Raw genomic sequence first — 22,248 nt, forward strand, 5'->3', positions numbered from 1 at the left:
TCACTTTACAAATGAAATGTATAGAAATAATCTTACTTCTTCACATAAAGGCTCCCCAGCTTCAAAGCACCAATCCATTTTTCGTAAATGCCATGTGTCTCCTAGGAAGGAATCAAAATCAAGATGGAAAAAACAGTCAGAATAATATGGTTTATGAGTTTGCCAGGAATGACCCTTCTGGATAAATGAATATCAAATGGGATATAATCTAATAATTATTAACTAATTTTAAAAGTAAATCATCTCTTCAGAGCATGAAAAAAATTAACTTGTTGCCCCAACTTGGTGAATCTTCTATTCCACCAAGTACTGTATACCTTCAAATAAAAATACTTGGTACTAGTATGCAACATCTATTTATACCTTTATTATCTACATGTACATATGCATACCTACATCACACGTTAAGTGTGAACAGATGTACATACAAGCATAGAATCCCTTTTAAAATCACAAAGTTGTCTTGGATGTAAATACATGCTAACGTTACTCAGCAACTGGTAACATGTACAACAAAACTGTTCCTGTCCGATCAGCAGTTAATCTAACAAAGAATTGCGTTGAGTACAGAAGTTTAATGAGTTGGGTATAAAAGAACATTTACGAATGTTAATTAGATTTCAGATTTTCAGCATGTTTATTACACTGACAAAACGGGAAGAGACTATTTTTTTTTGAGGAGAGGGAGCTGAGTAAAAGTTGAAAATTTTGGTTACTAAAAAATTAGTGATGTTTTATAACAGTCAACTCCCCCACTCACCAAAAGAAGCTCCAGACCAGGGAATAAACATAGATCTCATATTTATCCTGCACAGGCCACAGGTTTTAAATCCTCTTCTTGTGGCTCAGATGGTAAAGAATCTGCCTGCAATGTGGGAGACCTGGGTTCGATCCCTGAGTTGGGAAGGTCTCCTGGAGAAGGGGATGGCAACCCACTCCAGTATTCTTGCCTGGAAAATTCCATGAACAGAGGAACCTGGTGGGTTACAGTCCATGGGGTCACAAAAGAGTCAGACACGACTGAGCAACTAACACTTTCACTGTAGACCCTCTTTTGTCATTATTTCTAGTTTTAAATGCAGCACAGGCGTGTCGCTTCATTGGTGTCCGACTCTGTGTGATCCTATGAACTGCAGCCGGCCAGGCTCCTCTGTCCATGGGATTCTCCAGGCAAGAATACCGGAGTGGGTTGCCATGCTCTCCTCTAGGGCATCTTCCCAACCCAGGGATTGAACCTGTGTCTCTTGCTGCTGCTGCTGCTGCTAAGTTGCTTCAGTCGTGTCCGACTCTGTGCGACCCCATAGACGGCAGCCCACCAGGCTCCGCCATCCCTGGGATTCTCCAGGCAAGAATACTGGAGTGGGTTGCCATTTCCTTCTCCAGTGCATGAACAGGAAAAGTGAAAGTGAAGTTGCTCAGTCATATCTGACTCTTAGCGACCCCATGGACTACAGCCTACCAGGCTCTTCTGTCCATGGGATTTTCCAGGCAAGAGTACTGGAGTGGGGTGCCATTGCCCCCACTGTGTCTCCGCTGTGTCTCTTAGTCTACCTGCATTAGCAGGCAATTCCTTACCACTAGTGCCAACTGGAAAGTCCCTTTAAATGCAGCAAGTTGTAATGATATTTAACTTAATCTAAGTATGTTTAAAAAAACAATACCAGTAAATTAAGAGTGAACACCATTATGTCACAGCACAGCATGGCAGAGAGAAATCAAAAATGAGCTGTGAAACCAGAGCAACCTAGCTACCTGTGGTATAACTCTGGGTGAGCTGTTTAGCCATTCTCTGCATCTGAGAAATAGGAACAAGTGAGGATCCCTGCTGGGATCCACTAGTGTGGAGATGAAACAAGACACCGCAGTAAACTCCTAGAAGAGTGCCCTAAGCCTGAGCAAGCCAATGTTCCTGCCTTCTACTCTGGTGCAGAGAATGGCAAGCACTCAGTCTACTGAAACCAGCTTGATCCCTCCTCAAGCTTGCTCACATGGCTCCACGTGGGTAGCCACTTCAGGATATCCTGGGTTTATTTTTTTCATTTATATTACATTCCCTAATCTATACACAGAAATACTGGCATCAAACACAACGTACTAAAATGCTGAATTAATGAGGTTACAAAAATCAGTAAAAGATCTAGGAAATTCCAGTGGGTCTAAATCTTAACCTTATCTCTTCTGTATCTCTGCTGGATCCTATCTAGGCTTTCCTTCCTTAGAAGTAGGCTAACCTACACCTAGTTTTCTTTCAGCATGCAAAGAAGAATCAGGAGAATTATGTGCATATAGAAGTGTAAAGCACAGCTGACAACCCTGGAGAAAAACAAGTTTAAAAAGTTTTCATTAGGCTTATAGAAAATGTATTACAAGTAAAGGACGGGAACAAGCTTATGTATCATCATAGTAACCCACCTGTGAGGCCACATTTGTCCAGCATTATTTTCAGACACTGTTAAGAAAAAAAATTACGTTCATTAGTAGTTCTGTTTCTAAGTTACAGTATGAGAAACACCTTTCTTTTGACCCTGGGACTATCTGATTATATTTAACAACTCTCAAATAGATAAAGACATTCATGGTTAACTGGTTAGGTAAGCGCTCCTTAAGGGCTAAGGAGGTGCCAACTCAGCAGGAAAAAAAAAAGCTTCCGGTGTTCGCAACCAGAACCTACAAGTTCATCCACTTCCAGGTCTGCAGTATGATTTTCTTCTTATGAGGACTAACAGTGTATTTCTGACCAGATATGATTAATTAGGTTGCTTTCACCATGACTTCCCAGGTAAAGAACCTGCCTGCTAATGCAGGAGACCTATGAGACATGGGTTCCATCCCTGGGCTGGGAAGATCCCCTCAAGGAGGAAGTGGCAATCCACTCCAGTATTCTTGCCTGGAAAATTCCATGGGCAGGGAACCTGGCATGCTACAGTTCACAGGATTGCAAAGAGGCAGACATGACTGAAGTGACTTAGCATGCACAGATAAGTAAACTCTGACTCCCATAAAAGGAGATTAGCTTTTATTTATCCAAGAAGCAACTGATCATATACCGACTCACAAGGGGAAACTGCACACGCTGTGAGCTCACTGCATATGCTGTGAGCGAGACACGATGAGCAGACATTCGAGCAAAACAACAATAGTCATTAAAAACTCCCAACTTCTCGAGGTGAAAAATATTCTTAAATAAATGTAGGGCAAAGGAGAAAGTAAAATTTGATTTATGCTATAACCGGGCAGAAGGGAGAGGACTAGGGATGATGACTGCTGCCTTGCTTGGCTTAGAGGAAAATGGCAAACAATCCAGACAGCCCTGGATTGGCAGGGGAACGTTTACATAAACTAGGAAAGGTCTTAAAACAATTAAAGGATAAAAGAGATTTATATTTATTGGCCTTAAAAGATCTTTAAAATATTTTTAGTGGAACCAAGTTCTAGGATCCCATTTATGATTTTAAAAGAAACCAAGTCAAGCTCTTATTTCTACATGTACATACATACTACACATTGGTGCACACACAGCAAAGGTGTGGGAGGATACACTATTGATGTGGATGGGATTACGTTATCCAATGACAAAAGTGACTTCTGAGGAAAGGACAACAATAGGGTGGTAACTAAGGAGGACTTTTAGTCACCTGTGAAGTTTAAAAAATAAGACTAAATCCACAATTACCTGTATGATTAAAGATAAAAGCAACTATAGAATTAAAGATTGTTTAGAAAATGATGACGGGAACAACATATTAAAACAAAGAATGGGGCCAAAGAAAACTGGATTCAAAGAAAACCACAGTCTCAAAGGTCTCTATTATTTAAGAAAAATGAGCAATTGAGCATTTAACTTCACTATGTTTCAGACAGAGGAAACTGCCAGTGTAAAGGCCTGTCTGAAGAACAGCACAAAGACCAACTTGGCTGGAGTAGAGCAAGTGAGAGTAATAGTTACAAGTTCTGTTTTTTGTTTTTTTTTTTAAAGATACCAAAGGGTCAGATCACAAGAGCCTTGCAAGGTCACTCAGGGGCTCCGCTCTCACTCCAAGTGAGATGGGAAAGCAGAGGAGGGCTGTGTGTAGAGGACTGACTGACCTTAACTTTAAAGGATCGCTCTATTTCTTTGTAAGAATGTACCCTGGGAGGTGCCAGGTTAGAAGCAAACAGATCAGTTAGGAAGCTGCTGGAATAATCCAGATGAGGGGTGAAGGCGGTGAAAGCAGTGGAGGGAATGAGATGTGGTCAGATCCCAGATAAATCCTGATGGTAGAACCAAAACGATTTCTTGAAAAACTGGTTATGAAGAAAGAAAGAAAAGAATCAAAGATGATTTCAAAGGTTTTGGCCTAAGCAAGTGGAAAATGGAGCCACTGTAACGGAAAAGGAAATTGTGAGTGAAGTGCGTTTGAGAGAGGTCAGGAGCTCCATTGTGGGTGTGCTATCATTTGGGATGACAATCAGACAACCAAGGAGTAGCTGGATATATGAGTACAGCATCTATGAATTGAGTATGAGGTGCTCACAAGGCAGAGAGAAGAGGAAACAGACTGAGAAGGGGGAGGCCCGCGAGACAGGAGGAAAACCTAAGAGCTGCGGTCTTCTAAAGGCAGATGACCAATGTCATCAAGTATGTCACCGCTGCTGAAAGAGCAAGTAAGCAGACGCCTGGGACCTGCTCCCTAGACACGGCAACATGGTGGGCTCTGACAGCCGTGACACAGTAGTTTCAGCTCTGGGGAGGGAGGAGTGGGTAGGCATGGGGAAGGAGTCTGTCTACAATGGTTTCAGGACAAAACAAAGAAATACACAGTATTTGAAATGAAAAAACACCGAAGTTACCCACGGCCATACCTCAGGCACAAAGGACTAACCATCTTTTCCTCTGAGGAGCTGCCTTTCCACCAATGATATCTCCAGTCCCTCTTCACACTTCCAACTTATGAAGACAAATAAGATACTAAATTTCCCCCAACTCTTGATAGCATCCAAGCCACAATTAGCCCTTATCCCTCCTTACAATCATTTAGCACAAGTCCAAACCCTGTCAGGGAGATCATTCAGATGAGAGGTGAAGGGGGTACAGCAGTGGAGGGAGGAGTGCCAGGGGCACTCTAATGTCTGATTCCTGTGATATGAATCTCATGCTGGCAGTAAGTCAATAATAAACCTTTTTTTAAAAGCTAACCACCCCCAACAAAAAACTCATTAAAGTTAACAGGCAAACGAAAAACTGGGAAAATATTTACAGCATATAGCAAAGGGTAAAAAATATATATTTATTAAAAATGTGTTTAATCACAGAAAATCTCAAACTTATGCACAGGGTTGTAAAATGAACCTTCAAGTATCCATCTCCAGCCTCAGTTCCTGCTGCAGCCTGTCTTGTGTGTCAATACCCCCACCCATTTCCCCTGTCTAGCTCCCTAGATTTTTTTTTGAAGCACATGTCAGGTATCACTTCATTTCATTTATTGATATTCAGTACTTATTCTAAAAGATGAAGATTCTTTAAAAAACTGTAACTGGTAAATAATTATGATACAGAATTCCTAAATAATGAATATCCTGTCAATGTTCAAATTTCCCTAATTTCTCTTAACTGTTACTGAAGTTCCTTTGGTTTCAATCAAGGCCCATATGAATTCTACACATTGTGCCTGCCTGCTATTTCTCCTCAGTCTCCTTTAACCTGCAGGCTGCCTCACCCTGCAATCGATTTCTTGAAGAAGAGTTTCCCACTTGAGACCTGTGCTGACTGCTGGCCTGAGGTGCATTTAACAGGCCCTTCTGTCGCCTGAATTTCTTACAAACTGGTACTCAGACCTTGATCGGACTCAGGTCCAGTTTTGTTTTATGTTTTGGCTAGAGCACGGGTATTGCTGTGAATCTCTAAATGTCTGGGTGTTGCTCTTTTGGGGCTGTTAGCAGTTTCTCAGGATCATGGCTTAGATCCATTAATTCATTAGGACTTGAAAAATGGTGATAGTTTAAAATTTCTTCTTCATTTTATTAGCTGGGATATGTCTATTTAAAAAAATCTCATTATCTATTTGGTTATTGTGAGGTAAAGTTTGCAAAAGAAAAACAGGATAAATATTTGATTCTTTCCTTTATGGTTCCCTGGCATTCACCACAGAAAGCAATGAACAGCATATTTTTAAAGATCATTATGAACTCATGGATTTTATGTATATGTGAATCAGATTTCATTATTATTCCCACTGCGGTTCAAACGCTTATCTTCAGGTTGGCTCCTGACTCTCTTTGCTAATCTCAGAAGTCTCTGCTAGCTTCACTGCTTCTATTGTGGCAAGATGTTCCAGGCTCCTCACACACTTTCCTGACCTAGCGACAGGACAAGCCATTACTCCAAGAAGCCCTAGTGTCTTCCTGGAAATGGAATTTAGCAAACCACAGTCTGGGTGCTGGGGTGCCTGCTACTACCAGGTTGATCATTGTTTCTATAAGCTGTTTCAGGGGACAGAGATAGAAAAATAATTTTTTAAAGAAAAAATACATCAGGTTCATTTTGACTCTTCTAATTAACATTGAGGAGTACAGGCTTTATTTATAACCACGTAACATTGATGTTATCTGTCTCTTCATTTTCCAATACTGAAAGTCCCTGTTCTCAGTGATACCAACGTAACTGTTTGTTTTATCACTCACACAAACACATTAATACCTGTGTGTGTCAGATTATGTGTGTATACATAATGTAAAATCACCAGAAGGAAATATACCAAAATGTGAATATTAATGGGATAAAAGATAATGAGTTCTAATTTTTTTCTTTTAATCCATTTTTATACATCCCAAGTTTCTATAATAAACATGTATTATCAATAGTCAGAAAAGAAAAAAAAATAATCTTATTTTTGAAACCACAGCTGGCTCACCAACTTTCAAGACACCTAAAATACTCCTTTAGCGAGTACATAGAATTCTTTAAAGGCTATTATGTAAACCCTAGCCTTAGGATCTCAAAACCCTAATATAGGTTACCACTGCTCCCCACCCCAAACACCCACAGACCCTGGCTCCCAAAGTAAAATAACTTACATCCCTCACAGATATTGTTTCCTCTACTATGATCTCCATCTCTGTCCCAGGGTGAACATCACTCCCCAAAGCAAAAAACAGGAACAGCTAAGATTGAAACAGAGGTATAAACACAGTTTAATTTGAATTTTAAAATTCTATAAATATATTTATTTCCAATAAATTTATAAATAAATTTATTTCCAAAAGAGAAAAGCCAATGATCATAGAACTTTAATAAAAACCTCAAGTTATGTAAAAACAAGTCTTATGTTGAGTAAATTTATAATTTAAACAATAATCTTGACTACCTAGAAAAGTAAGATTCTTTATCACCAATGTTTTTACTCCTAATAAACATCTCTCACAGATATTATTTAGTCTATTATGATCTCCATCTCTTTCTCAGTCATTCCTCAAGGAGATTTGCAATAATTGTACTCTGTAAGCATGAACTGTTTTTTCTGAGTCCTTAGTTTGTGATCTTATTTTGTGTCCAAAGGTCCCATACACTTCAACTCCAAGAAAACCAAAGAAAAAAATGTAAACCTGATCTCTTGTCTGTTCAGTTTCTTATAGCCTTATTTCTCCTTTCTAATGCGACTTCACTTGTCATGTTTTTCATTCTCTGAGCTTGTCACGTACTACTATTTGCTAGTTTGGGGAAGAACAAATTAAAGGGTGGGGGGTGGTTGGGAAACTAATGAAGTGAATTAGTTCCATAACAGGGATCCAGGAGCCAGGGGAATCCTGATATAGAGTTCAGCTTACCCTGATACAGAGTCCTAACAGTAAGGACATCATTATGCCTTCTGGACTGTAATGAAAGTTTATTAAGTAGGCAGGGCTTCTGGCAAAGGTCAGTCTGATAGTATTTTATACATAAAATGAACACTGATAAGAAAAAAGCTGCTGTGAGTCTATTATTGCAGGCAATAATTAAACTCAAAATCAGTACACTGTATTTCATTAAATCTAAAATACTGCTGGTTGTTACTTACTATTTTATGTACCACTAAGAAAGAAAGCACAGCACCAGCTATAGCTGTAGGAAGCCACGACTGTCAGATGCATCTAAATCTCACAGATATTAAAATGTAGGAGGAAAGGGGTGAATTTTAGAATTTATGAATTATGGTGGTTGAAACTAGAGGCCATTCAACTTTAAAGATCCCCCTTAACAACAAAATTTTCACAGGAAAACAATCTTATGAATATACTTTGACATAACATTTTTGATTTAAACACAGAGAACTAACTATACGGATGTATTCCTATAGATAAAAGGTATAATCTAAGGAAAAGAAAAAATTTTTAAGAAAAACAGTATTACTACAGTAGTTAAGGAAAGAATTTTGCAATTAAGAGCTTCCAGTCATGGGAAGGTGGGTTTTGGTCTGTCGGGTGACCTCTGTTTACCTGAGAGGAAGTTGGTGCTTTTCCAGGACACAGTCCCAATGAACTCCCCATCTTCAGTCCTGCTTCCTTCAGAGTGTATCTGTCTGGCACTATAAAGAATTTTGATAATATGGTAAATGTTACTAATTCCTACCTTTTTGGGCAAAAGAATACACCGAGATCATCTTTCTTTGAAAATCAAGAATGTTAAAGAAGAAAACTGAGTTGTCCTCCATGCAAAAGGGTTATATATATTCTAGTTGTTTGATTTCAGATTTTCTCACTCTAGAACACATTATTCTTGTTATCTGTACAGCAGTGCTAAGAACTAAGAGGCAGCTATGAATGTTCTAGATTCATACTTAATAAAAACCAGAAAGCTGTTGTTTGCAAGGATTATGTAATATCGTGAATTGATTCATGAATGATGGACTAGCTTCTTTCAAATTTAAAGCTGCTGTGATGAACAGTTTCAGTAAATTAAGTCTAATGACAAGATGTGTTACAGAGGTAAGAATCAAGTCTCTGGTTACAATGTAACTGGTGTCACAATAAAATTAGCAAAACAAAAACTTTGATAATAAACCTGGAAAGATGTAACTAGATCAAAACCATGACTAAAATGAGCATCGGTTAATCAGGAAGAAAGATGTTTTACTTTAGAAAACAGAGGTGACTGAAATTTGGGGTAAGACTTTCTGTAATTCATAAGGAAGACACCTGGATGACAGTATGGTTTATAAACCAGTTTATAAAAGGTACCTTCAGAATATTAGGTATTAGAAGTCACTGTTTAAAGTAAACGTGTTGAGAAAGATAGATGGCATGATTATGTGTCAGCTTTTGAAGGCTAACAAAAAGATTTACCTGGGCAAAGCAGTTTCCCATTTCTATCAATAGGCCTCAAACAGCTGTTCTCAGCTATAAATAAAAAGATGCTGGTTAGTACAGCAAACAAACAAACCCCAAAAGATACTCTACTGTGTTAATTAGCAAGAAGTTGAAAAACAAAAACAAACAAGAGACAAAAAAAAAAAACCCAACCACTCAGCAACAAAAAACCACATACAGGCAATCTTCCCTTTGTGCAGCAGCACGGGACCATAAGCACACCTGTGCAAGGTGAAACTGCAGAGAAATCTTAATCAGAAAAATTACCACTGCACTGTGAGTTCAAAAATTTGTCAAAACATTAAAACTCTGTCAGTCACATGTGTACAGTGAAATGAAAAAAATAGTAAAACTAATATTTACATTGTGATTTAAAACACTACAGACATGGAGAATTAAAATGTTTCCTTTGCAAAAAACAGACCACGAATCGTTTAAACAAGGCCTGCTTTCTTCTCGTACAGTTTGCGGGACAGGGTGAGCATCTTCTCTGCCCTCGAGTGACACTCTTTCTAAGTCTGGGTCAGCTTGGTACTTTCAATTTCGTGAAATATCTCCACGAGTTCCTTTAACATGAAGTTTTGTGCCAGCATCAGTTCCTCTGGGATTATCTTCATACTTTCCGTCATGATCACTTTCCTCACTTCTGTGAGTTCATGCTCATTGGCTCCTCTGGCTGCAGACCTGGAGTCTCTCAGATGACAATAGCATCAGCATCCCCACAGTCAGCTATTTCTTCCTCTGCTCCACATACTTCTGTTTCTTGCCTGCACTTTCACTGTTGTTAGCTAATTATCCTTTTTTTTTTTTTTGTAAAATATCACCTGGTTTTATCACTGGGGAAAAAAGGAGGCCATAAACTACACACTTCGCTGTCCATGTGGTGAAATGAACAGCAGCTGTGTACTGACCAGTTACTGACATGCTTTAAAAAGTGAAGTAAACTGGTCACTGATTTACAGCTCAGTTCAGTTCAGTCGCTCAGTCGTGTCTGACTCTTTGCGACCCCATGGACTGCAGCACGCCAGGCCTCCCTGTCCCATCACCAACTCCCGGCGTTTACTCAAACTGATGTCCATCGAGTAGGTGATGCCAGCCAACCATCTCATCCTCTGTCGTCCCCTTCTCCTCCTGCCTTCAATCTTTCCCAGCATCAGGGGCTTTTCCAATGAGTCAGTTCTTTGCATCAGGTGGCCAAAGTATTGGAGTTTCAGCTTCAACATCAGTCCTTCCAATGAACACTCAGGACTGATCTCCTTTAGAATGGACTTGTTGGATCTCCTTGTTGGCCAAGGGACTCTCAAGAGTCTTCTCCAACACCACAGTTCAAAAGCATCAATTCTTCAGTGCTCAGCTTTCTTTATGGTCCAACTCTCAACTCTCATGACTACTGGAAAAACCATAGCTTTGATGAGGCAGACCTTTCTTGACTGTGTACATGCTACTTCACAGTGATCTGCAGACTAAAGAGCTTATAGCAAAGTCTGTACTTAATGTGATGACTTAATTAATATCTGGTGACAGCTGACATTTGAACCATGCTGCTGGGTAACTGATAAACAATTAAATTCAATCAGAACTGCAGAGACTACCTAGATTTAAAAGTTAGGTGATTTTTATGCTGAGTTAGTAAATGGATTAAGGCCAATCTGCCCTGTTTTTGAGGATGTGAAGATTCCCACTTTGTGGGAAGACACTAGGTTTTAATTCCAAACAGAATTCTTACCAAGTTGGATATGAAGCTGGGAAATTCGAAGGAGTGGAGCGAGCCTTCTGAGGGGGCAGGAATGGCATGGGCCTTGGAAGGTCTAATTGTATCTGAGCAGAGCAGAGTCTCTTTGAGATTCCTGAGTTCTAGCCCTTATACTACAGTGATGTGAAGCTAGCATAGAATTCTAATACAATTTCCTAGATAACTGAAACAGCTTGTGTTAAAGAGTCCTCCAATTAAAAAAAATGCATTTAAAATAGTTTTTTTTTAAATTTTTCATTTTCTTTTGACAAATGCCATGTGTCTCCTATGTGCCAGGCACTGTCCTAGAAGCTGACAATAAGCAAAACAGTCATGGACTCTGCCTGCAAAGAGCCTCATCTAATGGAGGAGATGGACGTTCATTGCACAAAACACAAGCAGTTATAGAGTAAGTACCACAAAGGAAAGGACGAGGTGTTAAGAGTGAGACAGACAGATCGAGGCTGTGCAGTCAGGGACGATGAACGTTATTTCAGCTGAGACCAAAGGAAAGACTGAAGTTAGCAGATGAAGAATAACGAGGACGGAGTTCAAACAGATTACAGCACTAAGAAGTCGCAGGGGTGGAAGAGGCCTTGTGCACCAGAAAAACCAGAAGGTGAGCACAGAAGTGTGACGTGAATGACAGATGAGTGGAGGGTGAGGTTAGTTAGGCAAGGAGGCTCCTGTAGGCGAGGAGCCCACACGCAACACGTTACAAAGTACAAAGAGCACAACAAAGGGTTCTGAGCAGAGGGTGACATGACCTGACGCACCTATGTTTAAGAAAATCACTTGCTATATAAAGAACAGTTTGGAGGGGAGGAAGAGTGGAAGGGAGGTCTGTGACACAGTAAGACAATGAACTATTCATCTTAAGAAGCCATATATTTTTCATCAACTTTACTGAGATATACTTTACTTACAGTAAAACACATCCAGTTTAAGTGTACAGTTCAGAGAGTTTGATAAAAACACTCAGTGACCACCAGCAAATCGAGGTGAAATCTGCATCACCCCCCAAATGCCCTCATGTCACTTTGTAGTCAACTCCCTCGTCCTCTAGTCCTGATCTGACTCTGTAACTCTAGCTTAGATTTTCTTTTTTGACAATTTCACATTGTAAATGCAATCCTAAGAGTACCATGCTTTCATGCTAGCTTCTCTTGCTTGGCATGATGTCTTCGAGATTCACCCACGTTTTGCATGAGGCAGTGGTTCACTTAAACAGTATCCCATTGTCTGGAATTTGGTCACCTGCTCATGAACATCTGGAATGTTTCCTGTTTTGGGTTATGAACATTTATGTACAGTATTTGCAAGATTTGTATTTCAAGTTTTCTTAGATGAAAATCCAGAAGAATTGGTAAGTGAATGTCTAAATTCACAGGAAATAAGCTGACTCTTTACCAAAGTGACTATCATTTCACGCTCCCACCAGCAATGCATGGGATTCCAGTTGATCCACATCTTTGATATCACTTGGTTTTGTTGGCATTTAAAATTTTAACCATTCTGCGTGTGTAGTGATGTATCATTATGGTTTCAGTTTGTTGGCTAATGATACTGAGCACCTTTTCCTGTGCCTGTTGGGTGTTCACAGGTAGAGTTTCTTTCGTAAAGCAGCTTCCCGATTTGAGCTGTTTGTCTTCTGATTAGGTGATAAGTTTTTTTTAATGTATACTGGATGCAAGTCTATTGACAAATCCATGTTTTATAAATTTTTTCTCCCAGTTTGTGGCTTGCCTTTTCAAATGCCCTTTGAAGAAGTTTTAAATTTTGCAGTAATCTAATTTGCTTTCTCCTTCCTGATTTGTACTTTTTGAGTCCTATCTTTAAAAAAAAAAAAAAATCTCTTCCTTATGGTAAAAGTAACAAAGATTTTCTATGTTTTCTCCCCAAATTTTATAGTTTTAGGTTTTAACATTTAAATAATGTGAGTTCATTTTTCACACGATGCAAGGCAAAGTTGGACTCGATGGGCATGAGTTTGAGTAAGCTCTGGGAGTTGGTGATGGACAGAGAGGCCTGGTGTGCTGCAGTCCATGAGGTCACAAAGAGTCAGACACGACTGAACGAGTGAACTGAAGGCAAAGTTGGAGGTTCATTTTTGCATTTATGGCTATCCAACTGGTGCAGTATTGTACCCTGAAATAACCCATGAAAATACCTTGGCACTTTTGTTGAGAGTCAACTAAATGTGTTTGGATCTGTTTCTAGCTATTTCAATGCAGATCCATTGAAAACACTTTAGAACATTTCCACGTATGATCTCTGTTACATATTCTTCTTAAAAGAGCCCTTAAAAGTGTGAAAACTATATTCTTAGCTCATGGGAGAAACAGGTTGTAGGCCACAGCCTGCTGACCTCTGCCGTATGTATCTACTCTCATGACAACACACACTTGCTGGTTTCTAGTTACAGAGGAAGTCCTGAAATCAAATAGTGTAGCTCGTTCACTTCTCAGGGAATAGAGATTCCGAAAGCCATGCAAAGCAGCCAAAAAAAAAAGAATTCTAAATACTAGCAAGGATGTGAAGAAGCTGCAACCCTGATACATGCCAGTGGGTGTGTAAATGACTCAGCCACTCTGGAAAATAATATGGCAGTTTCTTATAAAGTTAAACACAATTCTTCCATATGACCCAGAAATTCCAATCCTGTACATCTACCCAGGAGAATAGAAAACGTATGACTACACAAAGACACAATCTGTACAGCAGAGTTATTTATAAAATCCCCAAAGTAGAAACAATCCAAATATCCATCTACTGGTAAGGAACCAACAAAATGTGATATATCCATACAATGGAATACTAGTCAGCAAGAAAATGAACAATTATTGAAACATGCTAAATCATGGATGAATCTCAAAAATAATGTAAGTGAAAGAAGCTAGTCACAAAAGACTATATATTATATGCTTCCATTTACATGAAACGTCCAGAAAAGCAAGTCTAAAGGGACATTATAGATGAATGGCTGTTAGGGACCTGGAGATGAGTGATCTTTCTGGAGTGATAGAAATGTTCTAAAACTGGATTGCTGTAATGGTTGTACGACTTTATACATTTACTAATAATCACTGAATTACACTTAAAATGGATGTTTTATCATACGTAAATTATACCTCAAAAAGCTGTAAAAGAATACCTAATGCCAAGTAAACAGTGAATTTGCAGAATGTTATATTCATTATGATAGAATATATATAAATGTAAAAATATAACATACACATACATATATATAAATGTTAAAATATAATATACACATATGTATAGAGCATAATATATATAGTACAATGTGAATTCAGAAACCAGATACACACCCAGATCAGATATAGTGATTGCAACTGGGGAGGCAGGGAGGGAGGGTTAGGGCTGAGGAGAACAACAGGACTTTACTGTAATATCTGAAGGAAAAACAAACATGGCAAGATGTTGACATTTGTCCATTTTGGGTGGTAGATACATGAGTTTTCCCTAAATCACATTTTTTTATATAAATACTCTCCCATATTTTTTTCAATTAAAAATCAAAACAAAACTAAATTAAACCAAAAGCAAACATAAATGATTACCTAGTTCCTTCAATAATTTTAATTCCTTTATGGCTTTAATTCGAATATCAAACACCACCTAAAATAGAGAAATAAACTAATGACTGTGTATAAGTTAAAAACAATGGGAGGAAGGGAAAAATGAAGATTATCAGCGTGTGCATATGCAGATTATCTAAGTTACTAATTACCTGATGTTTAACAATCTTTGCATGCTTGAAAAAAAGTTATTTCCTTCCCTGAAATTCTTCCACAAAGTCAAAGGGAAAAACTTAGACCTTGGTTAAGTTTTTACCAAATTGATAATAATTGGAACAGAAAAGGCTGCCTACAGAAAACTTTAGAAAACTAAAGACGTAATAGTAGCAAAAGGCAAAAAAATAGAAAAACAACTCATCTTTCTGATGATAGCAAACAAAAGACACTATAGACACTTATATTTCTTTATGTCAAGAATGATGAATTTAGGGCCAATAAGCATTAATTATATAAAAATGTACTAATCCAAGGGTACTATTTAAAATTTCTATGTAAATTATCTTATTTTAGACTTTTTTTCTTTTTTAAAAACTTTAGGCTAATCGCCTCTAGGGCACAAAATTGTGGAAATTCAGGGATAAAGATAATCACAGACTCTACTTTCCCACCAGTGCCCCCTCCCAGCTTGTCCCACCACCACTGCTGCTGTGCCAAGACTGAGCAGAGCCTGCAGTGACTAAGGACTGCACCAGCCTCTTGCTCAGGGTCAAGGAGGTAGGTCTCCTGAGCTACGCGGCACTGATCTTATACTGTCCCCACTACTGTGCAAACAAATATTAATGCACCTTAAGAAACTATAATTTTATATAAAAGAAAACATTCTAAGTTTTCAAAATGAAGTTACAGAAAAAATCTTAGAGACTACATAAATATAAAAAGATGTTTCTGAAATACTGTTTAAGGAAACCAGTATAACAGTCTTCAAATGGGAAAAAAATGAAGAAAAATCCTTTTTAAGAGCAACTGACTTTATATAGAGCAGAGTATACTGCAGAGCAATTTAAGATAAACTTTGTAAAATCCAAACACCAAAGAACACAAAATCAAAATATATACCTGACTTAAAAAGTACAGAAAGAACTCTTAAAAATAGCATTTCATAGTTACCAAAGTCAGAAGATTCCATGAGCTAATTAAAAACATAACTCTCATATTCTAATTCTAGGCTTTGGAGGGGAAAAAAGGCACATAATTTCTTGAAACGTGTCAAGGGCTAACAAACGTAAATAATCAATAATCATATATTACAAAAAAAAAGGTGACTTCTGAAGATCTGTAAGTTTACCGAGATGATTGTTTCAAAAGATTAGGGTACTGCTTTCTAAACAAAATTCTATCAACTAAAAAACTGTCAGCCACACTTATAGTCTACTCACTGTGTTAAGAGTTGCTGATATTTTAACTTGCTCCTCTTCAGATTCTAATTGGCTTAAATTTTTAACTTGGAGCCAGTCAATCTCATTCACAGTATTGATCCATTTCCCTTGTTTTGTCAACAAACTGTAGGTAAAAAGACATTTAAAAAAATGTGTGTTCACACGGTCCTTTTATGGATCAGAGAGGATTGGAAAATTCATGCTTTTCCTTAGGCACCACTTCCAAAATTTTCCACTTAACGTGGCTAATTAAGGTGACCAAGTTCTACTGAGTAGGACTTTTGAATGTTGACTATCTTTCTAGGGCGGTGTTAGTAGAGGAAAACAACAGAATGGGAAAGACTAGAGATCTCTTCAAGAAAATTAGAGATACCAAGGGAACATTTCATGCAAAGACGGGCTCGATAAAGGACAGAAACAGTATGGACCTAACAGAGGCAGAAGATATTAAGAAGAGGTGGCGAGAATACACGGAAGAACTGTACAAGAAGGATCTTCACGACCCAGATAATCACGGTGGTGTGATCACTCAGCCAGAGCCAGACATCCTGGAATGTGAAGTCAAGTGGGCCTTAGGAAGCATCACTACCAACAAAGCTAGTGGAGGTGATGGAATTCCAGTTGAGCTATTTCAAATCCTGAAAGATGATGCTGTAAAAGTGCTGCACTCAATATGCCAGCAAATTTGGAAAACTCAGCAGTAGCCACAGGACTGGAAAAGGTCAGTTTTCCTTCCAATCCCAAAGAAAGGCAATGCCAAAGAATGCTCAAACTACTGCACAATTGCACTCATCTCACACACCAGTAAACTAATGCTCAAAATTCTCCAAGCCAGGCTTCAACAATACGTGAACTGTGAACTTCCAGATGTTCAAGCTGGTTTTAGAAAAGGCAGAGGAGCCAAAGATCAAATTGCCAACATCCGCCGGATCATCGGAAAAGCAAGAAAGTTCCAGAAAAACATCTATTTCTGCTTTATTGACTATGTCAAAGCCTTTGACTGTGTGGATCACAATAAACTGTGGAAAATTCTTCAAGAGATGGGAATACCAGACCACCTGACCTGCCTCTTGAGAAACCTGTATGCAGGTCAGGAAGCAACCATTAGAACTGGACATGGAACAACAGACTGGTTCCAAATAGGAAAAGGAGTACGTCAAGGCTGTATATTGTCACCCTGCTTATTTAACTTATATGCAGAGGACATCATGAGAAATGCTGGGCTGGAAGAAGCAAAAGCTGGAATCAAGATTTCCAGGAGAAATCTCTAACCTCAGATATGCAGATGACACCACCCTTATGGCAGAAAGTGAAGAGGAACTAAAAAGCCTCTTGATGAAAGTGAAAGAGGAGAGTGAAAAAGTTGGCTTAAAGCTCAACGTTCAGAAAACTAAGATCATGGCATCTGGTCCTATCACTTCACGGGGAAACAGTGGAAACAGTGTCAGGCTTTATTTTGGGGGGCTCCAAAATCACTGCAGATGGTGATTGCAGCTTTGAAATTAAAAGATGCTTACTCCTTGGAAGGAAAATTATGACCAACCTAGATAGCATATTGAAAAGCAGAGACATTACTTTGCCAACAAAGGTCCATCTAGTCAAGGCTATGGTTTTTCCAGTAGTCACGTATGGATGTGAGAGTTGGACGGTGAAGAAAGCTGAGTACCGAAGAGCTGATGCTTTTGAATTGTGGTGTTGGAGAAGACTCTTGAGAGTCCCTTGGACTGCAAGGAGATCCAACCAGCCCATCCTAAAGGAGATCAATTCTGGGTGTTCACTGGAAGGACTGATGCTGAAGCTCCAATACTTTGGCCACCTGATGTGAAGAGCTGACTCATTGGAAAAGACTCTGATGCTGGGAAGGATTAAGGGCAGGAGGAGAAGGGGACGACAGAGGATGAGATGGCTGGATGGCATCACCGACTCGATGGACATGAGTTTGGGTAGACTCCGGGAGTTGGTGATGGACAGGGAGGCCTCGCATGCTGGGATTCATGGGGTCGCAAAGAGTCCCACAGGACTGAGCGACTGAACTGAACTGAGTATTCTACAGAGTCTATAGTCATGATTCCAAATATTCTTTGTCTTATGCAAATAATTCGTTGCCACAGTTTTCAAAGAGAACTGTTGTACTTGAACAATCAGTATTTGAACAAAGCCAGGCAGCTGGCCCCTGAGGCCTTGTCCCTGCCCACTCCTCACACAGGAGCACAGGCAGGTAACACAACATAGGTTATTATGCAGCCATGAAATGAGGTGTATGAAGAGACTTCAAACATGAGGGGAAAGCAGGATAAAACTGTTTATCTACAAAATTGTCACTATGGTGTTTAAAAGAAAAAAAATCTTCAAAACAAAACCCCAATTATTCGAGCTCAGAAAGTTGACAGAGATGGACACTGCACGAGTGATACAGGGATGCTGTTCTGGGGCTCCTGTTTTCACCCCCGTATTTCCCAAGTCCTAAAAAATGTATATTACTTTCTAAAAAGAAATATATAATAAAAGTTTAAATTAAACAAACAAGGTGGGCAAATAAGTGTCTGGAACACACTTGTTGAAAAGAGTGGTAAGTGTAACACAAAATAAACACAGTTCACAAGTGCCCTGTTTCTCTATGTCACAGCCACTAATAAATAATAATACAGAGCCTCTGTAATCTAAGTGCATTCACAGCACCGATAAAGCAGGAAACTGATTCACTGGTCATAACCTAAAGTCTTTAATGTATGGAAACTGGGGGGCTTATGGTATATGATACACTGATCACAGAAAATTGAAGAGAGGAAGCACTTTTAAACTTCAAATGTGACTTATAGGAATCGAGGGTGTAACTCCCCACATAATTGCCCTACCTGGGTATCTAGAGGATGGCAAAAAGATTATAACAAAAAACTGAACTGCCTTCTGAGATTCTTGTGACAAGACAGACAAGCCATAATACCCTCCTCATGAAAAATTTCGGGAACTTTCTTTGCGAGAATGTGCCCTCAGTCTTATGATGAGTACTAATTAGAATTATTTGGTAGGATTCTGCTTTATTGCCAACCAACCTACACTGTATCTAGCCTATACCTATATTATTCAGTTACCACATTTACCAAATTAAAAAAAAAAGAAATCACATTACAGTATCATTTTCTTCCAGGTCGCCTAACCAAGAACATTCCTATTTATGATATATAGAACACAATGTCTAGAAATAAAAAGAAACATTTAACTCTTATCATTATTAACATAAAGCTTTAGAGTTCTAAGAGATAGCACTGTAATTAAAATAACTTTGAGAAGCATTCTCTCTTTAGCATGTTACCTGTTACCATCATTAGAACCCTGGATTAAAACTGAGCTTCCGTTTCTGAGGCCTTGTTCTCTGAATGTCTTTTTCAAGTCTTCCTTGGGAATGGTGGTCCAGTTCTCTTCACCTCTAGATTCAGTGTTGTTGATTAAGATGACTCCCTCTGGAATTGCTAGGGCTGTGAATACAGTGCCTATTTCCGCATTAGATGGAAAGACATGTGGAGATTCTATCAGCTGCTGACACTCCTCTCCCTCACTGCTTGTTGCTACATGAAGAACATTTAAAAGCAGAGGTTCACAGTCGCTACCAGTTGGAATCTGGATTCCACCAACCTACAACAGTATCAAGTCAACCGTTAGTACAGTTCACATTGGCCAAAGTTAAATTAACATAGTAATGCAGTAAAAGACGTTCGTAGAATAATTCTCATTTTTTTTTTCAAGTGAAATAAAGTTTTCACAAAATCTCTTTCGGTATCAGAAGCACAGCTTTAGATTTTGAAGCTTTTTCTTAGCCATCGTTTACTTTTTAGAAGACAGATCTCAAGTGGAGACAGACATGTGAGTCCTCAGAGGTGGTAAAGACATGAGGAGGACCAAGGACAGTCCATGGAGAGGGTGAGATGCTCCTCACCCCTTTCTCGGCTGTGCTCCCTTGGTCACCTCCACCTCTACTCATATAGTGTCCCGCCCTGCTGAGTCCTCATCCCGAGTCCGGACAGACCCTCCCGGGCACTTAGCTCAGTGCAGTGACTCACACCTCGGGCCTGAAGGACACAGATGGATTACTCACCTTTGCGTCTAGCTTCTGACACACAGCCTGGCCCCATGGAGATGTTCTACAACTATCCCTGAACATATGACCAGCATGGACTGGACTTAAAATTTATTGGACATTTCAGCAGTTTTCTAATATATGTGCTGTCACATATGCTGAATAAAATTTTATCATAATAACTTAAAACATATCCAAAACTCTCAGGGCATTTCTTCAACATTTATTTACCTCTACCCCATTCCATACAAAGATGTCTTCTCCGTCAGCGATTTCAATTTCACACAGTGTCAGGTCATCTCCTAGGAAGATGAGATTATCAGTGAAACTGTTCTTATGATCCTCAAAAAAAAATTTTTTAAAGACAGAACTGAGATACAAACATTTGTTTGAAAAAGCATTCTCATTAAGGAAAATTAAGAAAAAGGAAGTAATTATGGTTGTTATACTGGTATTATTTTTATCTTTATTCCTTCCATCATACTCTTTACTTTTTTTTCTCTTCATTTTCATTTTATGCAAGCATTTTCCCCAAAATCTTTGTGGGCATGATAGCAAGAAAAAAAAAATCAACATAAAAGGTCAACTGTACTTGACACTGTGAACATAGAGAAGACTTACACATCACATGGTCCTCACCCACCACTAACTAGCTGTATGTCCTTGTGGACTTCAAGCCTCTATGCTCAGTTTTCTCATTTATGAAATGGGGATAAAAGAATTTTGTGAAATCAAATGAGAATTTATACAAACACTTGTCTTGGTCTTTGGCTCCATAAGTCCAAGATAAATGTCACTGCTGTTACTGCTATTCATGTTTTGCTGTTATTCAAAGGAAGTACTTTTAAGCTCTTAAAGTGCTTTTGTCTTGTTACCAAATCTGAAGTTGAGAACTGGGTAAAAAAACCAAGCCGTATTAAATATTTAAATAGTTTCAAACCATTTTGCTCAGAAGTTTGTGGTAATATAAAAAAATTTCCAAAGCTTTAAAATTTTTGTTTAGGTGCTAAGAAAAGTAGTAGGTAGGGGGAAACTGGCCAAGAGTAGAAAATCATATGAGCCCCACAAAAAATGCAAATATACAAAATAAGTTGCTGTGTCTTAATATTTATCTTACCATTAAGTGTCTGGCAAACATGAAGTCCTGCTGGTACAAACTTTGCAACGCTAAGAACCATATCTCCTTCCCAAAATTCTAACAGCTGCAGAATATGAGTGAAAGAAAAGAAGACAATGAAAAATAACAGAGATTACTTTTCCAGATTAAATAAGGAAGAGCACTGTGCCAATTTCTTTATGTAGCTGATACAAACGAATACGACAATGTCCACCCAGCATCAAAAATGAGGAAAGAAGGCATTTTTCATCATTAACCTAGTCAAATCCAAAGACAGTTAACCTCACACCCATTAATGATAAAAGAACCTTGACATATACAAAGAGCACAATAACCTTCTCAACAACCATTTCTACTTAATTTATTGGAAGACCACTTTTATCAGAAGGCAAAGTGATCTGTGTGCCAGCCCAGGAATCCTGGTCCCAAAGAACAAAAATTGTGTGTTTAATCAGCCCTATTCAGGGAGAAGCAGCACACATGAATATTCCTGCTTCTTGAAAGGAATGTCTCCTTTTGTAAATTTAAAAAGTGGCATTACCACTTTACTCAATAGATTAGCAGGGAGTTTTTAAGTTTCTAGCTCCAAGAGTCTAAGGACTGTGGCAACCTCACCAAAACAACACCACTCATAAAGGTCAGTCCTATTCAGCCTCCCTCCACAGTATTACAAGGCAGTTCTCTTAAAAAGAAATTTCAGGGACTTCCCTGGTAGTTCAGTGGTGAAGACTCTGCACTCCCAATGCAGGGGGTCCAGGTTTGATCCCTGGTCAGGGAACTAGATTCTACATGCCACAGCTAAGAGGTTGCATGCTGTAACTAAGACCTGGCCCAGACTAATAAACAAATAAAAATAATAATAAACTTCATACTTATTACATGAGTACTTAACTGTGTCAGTCACACAGACTCCTGCCTGTGGGTTAATTCTAAGATAACAGAGTGCGTGTGGGGGTACAGCACACACTCAGTCACATCTAACTCTTTGGGACCCCAAAGACTGTAGCCTGCCAGGCTCCTCTGTCCAT

The 22,248-nt window shown here is 38.8% G+C and overlaps 1 protein-coding gene and 1 non-coding gene across 47 annotated transcripts in view; one reads left to right on the top strand and one right to left on the bottom strand.

Moving 5' to 3' along the window:
- USP40 (ubiquitin specific peptidase 40) overlaps positions 1–22,248 on the bottom strand; it is an 83,241-nt gene that overhangs the window by 22,777 nt on the left and 38,216 nt on the right. For all 46 annotated transcript variants that reach the window (XR_014053902.1, XR_014053900.1, XR_014053905.1 and 43 more), the window contains 10 exons: positions 21,221–21,305; positions 20,335–20,405; positions 19,342–19,661; positions 16,029–16,152; positions 14,635–14,692; positions 9,298–9,351; positions 8,452–8,540; positions 7,054–7,140; positions 2,413–2,449; positions 37–101 (listed from right to left, as the gene is read on the bottom strand). Coding sequence is in view for 38 of the 46 variants with exons in the window: in XM_081491061.1 (XP_081347187.1) it covers positions 37–101; positions 2,413–2,449; positions 7,054–7,140; positions 8,452–8,540; positions 9,298–9,351; positions 14,635–14,692; positions 16,029–16,152; positions 19,342–19,661; positions 20,335–20,405; positions 21,221–21,305 (990 nt within the window). In the remaining 8 variants the exon portion in view is untranslated. The remainder of the gene's footprint in view (positions 1–36; positions 102–2,412; positions 2,450–7,053; positions 7,141–8,451; positions 8,541–9,297; positions 9,352–14,634; positions 14,693–16,028; positions 16,153–19,341; positions 19,662–20,334; positions 20,406–21,220; positions 21,306–22,248) is intronic.
- On the top strand, positions 21,926–21,998 carry TRNAG-CCC (transfer RNA glycine (anticodon CCC)). The gene has a single exon. It is a non-coding gene; the product is annotated as a tRNA-Gly (tRNA).

Source organism: Giraffa tippelskirchi, chromosome 5 (assembly GCF_054371585.1).
Source record: "Giraffa tippelskirchi isolate mGirTip1 chromosome 5, T2T-mGirTip1v1.2.pri, whole genome shotgun sequence".
Lineage (NCBI taxonomy): Eukaryota > Metazoa > Chordata > Mammalia > Artiodactyla > Giraffidae > Giraffa > Giraffa tippelskirchi.